The sequence below is a fragment of the Conger conger genome, chromosome 18 (genome assembly GCF_963514075.1).
Source record: "Conger conger chromosome 18, fConCon1.1, whole genome shotgun sequence".
Classification (NCBI taxonomy): domain Eukaryota; kingdom Metazoa; phylum Chordata; class Actinopteri; order Anguilliformes; family Congridae; genus Conger; species Conger conger.
The window spans coordinates 26,063,729-26,072,690 of record NC_083777.1 but is presented as its reverse complement, the minus strand read 5'-3'; the positions used below and the strand labels follow the sequence as shown (position 1 = coordinate 26,072,690).

The 8,962-nt window shown below is 38.4% G+C and overlaps 1 protein-coding gene across 2 annotated transcripts in view; it reads left to right on the top strand.

Annotated features, from left to right (window-relative positions):
• Positions 1 to 3,678, top strand: part of six2a (SIX homeobox 2a) — an 8,015-nt gene extending 4,337 nt beyond the window's left edge. Inside the window, exons 1-2 of one of the 2 annotated variants that reach the window (XM_061228237.1) lie at positions 1 to 887; positions 2,835 to 3,678. The exon at positions 1 to 887 is cut by the window's left edge and continues 262 nt beyond it. In XM_061228237.1, coding sequence (XP_061084221.1) covers positions 328 to 887; positions 2,835 to 3,141 — 867 coding nt within the window. In that variant the 5' untranslated portion in view covers positions 1 to 327 and the 3' untranslated portion in view covers positions 3,142 to 3,678. The remainder of the gene's footprint in view (positions 888 to 2,834) is intronic. The other variant, XR_009706386.1, reaches the window with a different exon arrangement.
• Positions 3,679 to 8,962: the final 5,284 nt, after the last annotated feature.

Sequence of the window (8,962 nt, the reverse complement as noted above, 5' to 3'; positions counted from 1 at the left end):
AATAATATTATTAAAACAAGCGAACGAGGCTAGTCTTTAGGAGTACGTTATGTTGAAACGGTATAGAAAAGGTGGCGATCGACTCTGGGAGACGAAAAACTTGGTTTCATCGTAATTTAATGGGAATGCCGTACATAATGTATCTGTGAACGGGACTAAAAAATTTTCCACTCGGATTGGATTTATCATCGTCCTTTTCAAACTCTTGCAACTCTTGAAGTACTTGCCGTCCGAGGACTTACAGCGATCGGCTTTTTGATGTCTTAGTTTGAAAGACAACGTAAAAACAAGACGGAAAAAACATACCTGCTCATTTAAATAGCAACCATGTCTATGCTTCCAACGTTTGGCTTTACGCAAGAGCAAGTCGCGTGCGTCTGCGAGGTTCTCCAACAAGGGGGCAACATCGAACGTCTCGGTCGCTTTTTGTGGTCTTTGCCAGCGTGCGAGCACCTCCACAAAAACGAAAGCGTCCTGAAAGCGAAAGCAGTGGTCGCTTTTCACCGGGGTAATTTCAGAGAGCTTTATAAAATTCTAGAGAGCCACCAATTCTCTCCGCACAATCACCCGAAACTGCAGCAGCTGTGGCTCAAGGCGCACTATATCGAGGCTGAGAAGCTGAGAGGCCGCCCTCTCGGGGCTGTGGGAAAATACCGTGTCCGCCGAAAGTTCCCCTTGCCCCGGTCAATATGGGACGGAGAGGAGACCAGTTACTGCTTCAAGGAAAAGAGCCGGAGCGTACTGAGGGAGTGGTACACTCACAACCCGTACCCTTCCCCGCGAGAGAAGAGGGAGTTGGCCGAGGCCACTGGACTGACAACCACCCAAGTCAGTAACTGGTTCAAGAACAGACGACAAAGAGACCGTGCCGCGGAAGCGAAGGAAAGGTACGAGTAAGCGTAATACCTTGTTACCTCGTAAATAAATGTTTTTTTTCTCGATATGTGAGGGAGGCCTCTTTAAAGAAGTGAACTTCACGATTTACACTGGATGGAACACCGGAAATAATCAGCATTTTCTTGGAAGAGAAATGTCAGAAAAAGATCTGTCAAGACATGCAATCAACTGGTTTTCATTTCTTACGGAAATATTGTACAAAGGTGATAGGATACAACATTGGTACAGTTGTCCAAATACGTCCGGTAAAATGCGAAGACTTTGTTTAAATAGCCTCAACTCAGAAACTTGTTTACATTTTACATTTTTGTAAATTCAATAATAGGCTAATGGATAGCCTCAAGTCAAAAACTTGTTTACATTTTTGCTAATTCAATAATAATGGCTATTTAGAGTATATATAAACATGCTACATTATCTCCTACAAAACATGATTGTTGTTGTTCGCGAGAAGGTCTTTAAATTTAATAACGTAGTTATAGGCTATAGATAAAAACGGATAGGCCGCAATTTAATGTTAAATATTTGCAATGACACTAGCCCTTCTGATCACTAAAGTAAATACGTGATCGCACCGCACTTGCGTTATGACTCTTCTGAAGATTTCGAAGCCACATTTTTGTTAATTAGGCCTTTACATGTTGGGGTTTAGAAGCACACAGCTCGCCTGTCAGTTGCTCACCAGAGAGAGTGTCTGGTTTCACCCGGCGGTAGCTAACGCAGGCTGAAGCGACCGCTGTAAATCATTGCATTTCTACTTCAGGAGTCGAAGTCACTACAAGTTATACCTACTAAAATACACATTTATTAAAAATAAATGTAATGCTTTGTCTGTGCCGTGGAATGGCCTGTTATAGTCTACCTGCAATCTTTTTTTAAAAGATCAACTTCATTGTTCAAGTGATTTCTAATATTAGATATAGCCTAGTAAAAAATAAAAATAAATAAAATTATATATGAAAACATGTCACATTGTGACAATCATCTTCTCTTATTGACGAATGGGTACTGAGTCTGGTTACGAAAAAAGTTTGAACTAAACTGCTGATCCTTTGAATTATGTACACTTCTTTTAAATTTAGTAAATAATGGACGGACAATGTAGGCATGCAATTATGCAGTATCACACATACACAACACTTTACATGATATAATAATTGCTCTCGTACGTACCTACTTATGGTGTATGTAAAATTATTATTATGGTTATTATTATAATTATACTTATTATTGTTATGCTTATTATTATTATTATTATTATTATTATTATTATTATCATCATTATTATTATTATTATCTATTTCCCATTTCTCAGGACCCAATAGCATAAGCGGCCTTTTCTCTTGCAGAGTCTATAGGGTTTATACTGCACTACAGTAAAAAAAATATTTCCTTAAAAGCTCACGCATATTTTGGCAACTACCGCATATATTTCTTAGAGCACATGCTTATGTCGGTGAACTGCTTAAATTAACGAAATTAGCATTATTTATGAGAAACGCAGTAAAACACCCAGCACCCAAGGCCTGTAACATGACTTATTTCAGAAAAAAGGAACTGTGTGGAAAACAATGACATAATGACGAGGCATATTCTTCAAAACGAGCTGTCATTTAAAGAGATAGGAGGCCTACAATCTCAGCCAACACGAGGGTAAACGCGCTGGAAATGGTTTATAAACGGAGGCTACAAAATACACGGTGTGTTTTTTGTTATAATTTGACGGTAACCCACCAGCAGCTACTTGTTAGCATAGATATTTCTGAGGATATCGAGTATGTCTGAAACAGGTCAGTTAATTGGGATCTGACTGGTATGCCCGTAGGTTTTGGGGACTTGTACTTAACTAACCCAAAATGGAAGAAAAAAAAAACAGTCATGTAATTTACGTGGTTGTGTTTTGTATATTGTTCTAATAACCCCTTTCTCTTGGACAGGGAAAACAACGAGAACTCTAATACAAACAGCCATAACCCATTGACTTCTTCCATGAATGGAAATAAAACCATTTTGGGGAGCTCGGACGACGATAAAACACCGTCGGGGACGCCCGATCACACCTCTTCAAGCCCAGCGTTGCTCCTCACGTCAAACTCGGGGCTACCTCCCCTGCACGGCCTCGCTCCGCCGCCTGGTCCCAGCGCCATTCCCGTTCCCAGCACGGACACCGTGCACCATCACCATTCATTGCACGATACTATACTGAACCCTATGTCGTCCAACTTGGTCGACCTCGGCTCTTAAACGAATGGACTTCTTTTTTAAAAGGACAATAAATGAATCGTGGACGTTCGAGAAAAACAAAAACAAACATCAGACACTTGAAGTGATGCACAAGAGCGAGCTAAAGGCCAGAGTCATTACAGGATGTTTTTGTCCACACGGAGAGAGGAGAGATGGTAGGCGTTTAAAGGTATTTTAATAGAATGTAACACAGAATATCTTGTTGAAAACAGTAACAATAAAACGTCTTAATTCTTGTTATTACTATCGTTATTATTTTAGAGGACAGATTTCAACAAATTCTTATACACTCATTTTGGGTACCCCAGCCATTCTCTATTTGTTTACGCACTGCAGATTATCGAAAAAAGGCCATCTACGGTTTTATTTGTATGGGGTATCGCATCGGAGATCTATTATAGGGGAAGAAGTCTTTGAAACAAAGATTAAGATTATAATCTCTTCTTTTTGTATTTTATTTTGGAAAGCGACTGCATGTAAACTTTGCGAATAATAATAAAATATAAATAAATCGATCCCACCATAGTTTCATATACCCTTTACAATAAAAACAAACATTGAAATTATTAAGCAGAGAATGTGTCTGATTTGTCACATGTGGTTTCTGTTTAATTTTGTTTTCCTATCAGTAACGACAGGTCCCTTTAAAGGACTCCAAAAGGCATTTTTAAATGCATAGTCTGCATTTGATTCAAGATATGCGTTTCACACAAATACTTTCATTGGTTATAACTTAAGCATCTAGGTGTAGGCGAATACATCATGCAAAATGGGTATAAACAACATATTGCATTAAAATAATTAATATAAACGGATTCTGATTATTTTAATGCAATATGTTGATATATATATAAAGCAATGGTTGGTCAGGAAATACAATGAGTTTTGTTGAAGTTTTGTTTGAGACGGGCTCGCGAAGTAAGGTTATCAGGGCATCCGAAAAGGTGTGTTATAGAATTATACAAAGTTTTCAGGGGAACATATCGGGAACGTTTCCATAAAGTCACCTAAATTGTATGGGACTGTTTCCTCTTCTTTCACTTTAATGGGCGCGATAGAGGAAAGACTATGAAATGCACTTAAACATTTGTGATTATATTTTAACTATCTGTAATTTATAGTTCATGATGTGTCGGCTACATCACGATCTCTTTTATTAGCCATTGTTTTCACTCCATTGTAGTAGCATCGTTTTTAAAAAATGTATTTTAAAGTTATGTAGGCCTACACGTCTCCTGCTTTTTGGTAATTAGTCAAGCCAAAATTAGTCCAAAATTGGTCTGCCATTGTCTGTCCGCTTCAGACTTGCCATAGACCATGAGTACAGGCCCCGGGTGTAAATATCAAGAGAGTAAAATGCACTTCGTACTTTTATATTCAACTGTGCTCTCTATATGGGTCTACGTTTTACAAAATCACGTTATTTCCTAAAAAAAAAACCGTGGATACTGTCGGTTAGCTAAGGGCTGTCAGTTACGTGTCCAATTGGCTTTTCTTTTTTAAATCGCCACTCCTGAGTGCAGATAGCGCGAGTTAAATTGTGCGTGATAGGTCGGAAGTCATTAAAGATGTATGGTAATATTGTACAGGCAAGTCTGTCTTCTGTCCTGATTGGAAAAGACTCAGATTTGTTTTGATAGGAACGCACACGAATTAAATTGTTTATTAGCAGTTAGGCTACTTGTGTGCATTTAAGACAGACTTGGAAGATAAGGCAGCCTCAAATTAAGTGTGGCCATGACAAAGTAGGCCTATAGTAGACACACGTGCACGGAATTGCATGTCATTGTGTAAAATTAATTCCACCTTTCATGTAAATACTATACCATAAACCTCTGAATCTATAAGCCTATTTAAACACGATGATAGCTCTGTTTATCAGTTGTCATGCTATCTATAAATTGGTGGACTTTCAACTGACTTTTAGTCTTCTAGTTTTCATAACGCCGCAGCCTCAGAAATAAAGTGGGGCATATCTCAGTTAAACGGGCAGGCATAATGAACAGCTACTTTTAGATTGGCATTTAACTCCAAAATCGGACTACAAAGTAATTTGCTTGAAAGCTACGTCGACCATTTGCAGCACTTGGTCCTTCTCCGCCGTGTTTCAGTGAACAGAAGCGCGATGCACCAGAGGCTATAAGAGAATCGGATCTAGTGTTGAAAGATTACACTTTGTTTGAACAGCTTATCCCCGCAGTCTCTCACGGCTGTGTGCAATCGCATGTCCCCGGACCGTTCAAGTGATATTACTCATTACAAGGGTCTCGTCCTGGCGTGCTTTGTCTTCATATGTCCCTCTCTTTGTTTCTTTTAAGTGGAAGAATGCTTGAATTAGTCTGCATAGGTATCATTTATCACGCTAATTTCTGAAATTCGGCTCGTGCCACACGTCTGCCACATATTACTACAGCACTTTGCTTAACAGCGCCTGACTTCAGATTTGCACTTACATAACCAGTACTTTTACGGAACCATGTGTGGCTTTGCACAACCCTGGAGTTAAAACGACGTGTCACAGTCCAGTGACAGTTTAAATAGCCTAACAATCGTCTGGACAGCTCAAAGGGACCTATACATAGCTTTTCTGAATATTATACGCATTGAAAGCGACCGTTTCCGACGTTACTTCCAATGCTAAAGCGGTTCCTCGCTTCAGGGGCAAGACAATCAAATCACTTTGGCGTTGGCCTAGCATTCATTGTAGAAGTAGGCTAACTCCAAACACATTTAAACATATATCATATATATTTCAATGCAAGCCGAATTACTAGGCCTGATTAAATAATAAAGCGAATAATAAGAATAACTGCCTTTAATTTTGGCAATCACTTTGGCAATTTATTCAAACCACATTGGCCCTCTAAGCACGTCTGATTTGATTTCGTATACCTCGCCCGTAAATTTGTTTTAAATTAAACCCAATGTTTTTATTTAATTCGTAATAAGGTTACTAATATTTGCCCATATATACTAAAGTCCACCCGATGAACACCCCAAAACAAACAACCAAACCATTAAATGCTGGCTTCGTTCTGTGTATATGCGTCATACGAAAGTTTGATGAACTTATTGAAAGTGAAGAAAACAAATAGATAGATTGACCTAGGCTATAATCAGCCCCCCTCCCCCCTTTGCAAGAAAGCAACATGTCAAATTAATCCATCTTGGAGATAAATTACAAATAACATGCTGATGTAACTTCTGCATATTATTCGTAAAATCTGTTTCTTAGCAAATGGCTCTAAACTGAAACAACGAAAATGAATAGAAACAGACTAAACAATAACCTATTTATACAAGAGCTCACATTCCATTCGCCCATGCCTCTCTTGCGTCTTTTCGTTTTCACCCCTCTCTCTCTCTCTCTCTCTCTCTCTCTCTCTCTCTCTCTCTCTCTCTCTGTCTCTCTCCCTTCGCCGCAGATTAACAGAACTGGATATGTTCTGTTAATATGCAGGAAATGTGACAGTTTCTCACAGATATATGTCAGGTATATTCTGCATAGGCCTATAAAACGGGGAGCTTGGTGGATTTTCAGTTGGAACGCGTAGTTGATGTGCACATTTTAAGTGTGGTGGTTGACTATGGGGCAACACAAAACGAGCTGCTGGGCATATTGGTCAGGGATATACATACTGTCTCTGCGCAGAAATGATCGTGAGTGTATAAGGATGGGCGAAAAGCATTCGCCTATACCTTCTTGTGCATGCATGAGATAGAAACAATGGCGCTTTACGCAGCGTCTGGCTGATTTTCATGGTTTTGTGTTTGTCATTATCTTGATTCTAAATGTTTTGCATAAGGCATACTTTTTTGGCATACAATTGTGCTTTGCATAAGGCGTACTTTTCAACTAAAAAATCAATGCAAAAATGAACTAGGTCTGATGCACTTTTCTTGGATGGTCACAAGCTACAGGATTCAATTATCATGCTATTCTTCAGCTGAACTGTCCAAGGTCAATTTGTCCCTTTAAACAGCTTCTATTTGGTTTCAGAGTAAAACAATTCAATTCATTTTAAGACCTTTTCAAACTGCGTGTATTTGCATGTAGCCTTACATTTCGTTCCCAGAATATGACGGGACATTATACGTTGACCTACGATCTCCTCTCAAGACTGTTCACCATGGACCTAACAGATTTATATTTAGAACGCAACAGGTTTATGGACTGCACATCACAAATGTCGATTAAATTTTAAAAATAAATCTTGTTCACCTGATGCACAGCCTGTGACACACTCATATGTAGCATATTTCAAATTCAGACGGACCATTTACATAGCTGTACATTCTCCATACGAATGAGGAAATTGCAATTGCATTAGGGCCATTCCCTTTCAAAACACTGCAATGGCAAACCCCACTAAAATTGGTATTCATTTTTTCGCAGTACAGAGTGAATCTTATTAAGTTCTTACGCTCTTACTTCCAATCCTCTCTCATATACGATTTTCCTATATATTCCATATTTAAACATGCTTATTTTGTGTAGCCTGATAGGTCTATAAACTCCACTCACCCTGGGCCCAACTCAGAGTGTGAGTTACAAGTTCAACTGTCAGTCATTCTCGCTTTTGAAAACGGGACATACTAAACCCTACAGGCTACATAACATTAAAATGGGGGTTAATGAGGCATTACACTCCGAAAATGGAATTGTCTTGTCAGCTGAGGACTAGCTATATCAACAATGGTAAGTCGCGTCATCTTAATGCGATGCAAATCTATAATTAGGCTATATTTAAAAGGGTAGAGAACACAAAGGTAGATTTTGTTTCCCTAAAAAGCTGACTTAATTTGCTGTCGGCTGCTTAAGCCTAACGGAGTCTTTATTCACAGCACAAAACAGTTACAAAGATACTAATATTACGGCATGCTAAACAACAGTCGGTTGTGTAGTCAACCTCGCCTGCAGTGATTTGTAATAGCTTACGCGCTTGAAGGCTGAATGCGGTTATATATACAGTTGTGTTTCTTTCTTTAAGCCTTTGTAAGTCTCTTCTTTCTCTGTTTTCAGAAATAGAAATCTTCATTGACAGAATAAGCCTGGAATTGCTTTATGTTTCAGGTCGCTATTGAATGAGCTTTTTGTGAGCGTCCTTTCTGTTAGACAGTAGCCTATTGTATTTTATCCCTTGTTGTCAACACTATCTAAAATCTGCTTAATTGCAAAATATACGATAGGAATAGGGGGAATAAAAAATCCATCAGATTTATCAAAACAGGAACTTTGGTCAGTGGCCACTCTTTCCTATACTGCACCAGTGAGCCGGTAGCTACGACAACCACAACAGCTGCCTTAATATAATTTGAATTATGAAGTTGTGGAAGTTTTCACTGAAGTCGTAGTTGTTGCGCCATGAACAAAGCAGAATGTTCTACAATTGGCCATTGCCACCAGTTTCCAGAAAATAATTTGAATAATTAAAAACACAAGACGAGAATCTTGTATTTAATATACACAAGAACCTGTGTTTTTACAGCAGCTACAAGATTTAGAAGCCTATATTATCAGCCCACATTTCTGGAATACTTTTTATGGAGTCTACACCTTTCGGATTTAAATCAATATCAGGGTGCTTTTATTGCCTATCGGAATATGCTGTAATCAGTGTATCGTATGCCGTTCCGCCAAGGCAACAGGTGAAATGTATAAAATTGTAATGTCCGAAACAATTTGACCGACAAACAATAATAAAAATTAAAATAAAATAATAATAATAATAAACCGTGGATTCCAGGAAGTGGAATGTAATACACATAATAATAATAATAATAATAATAATAATAATAATAATAATAATAATAATAATAA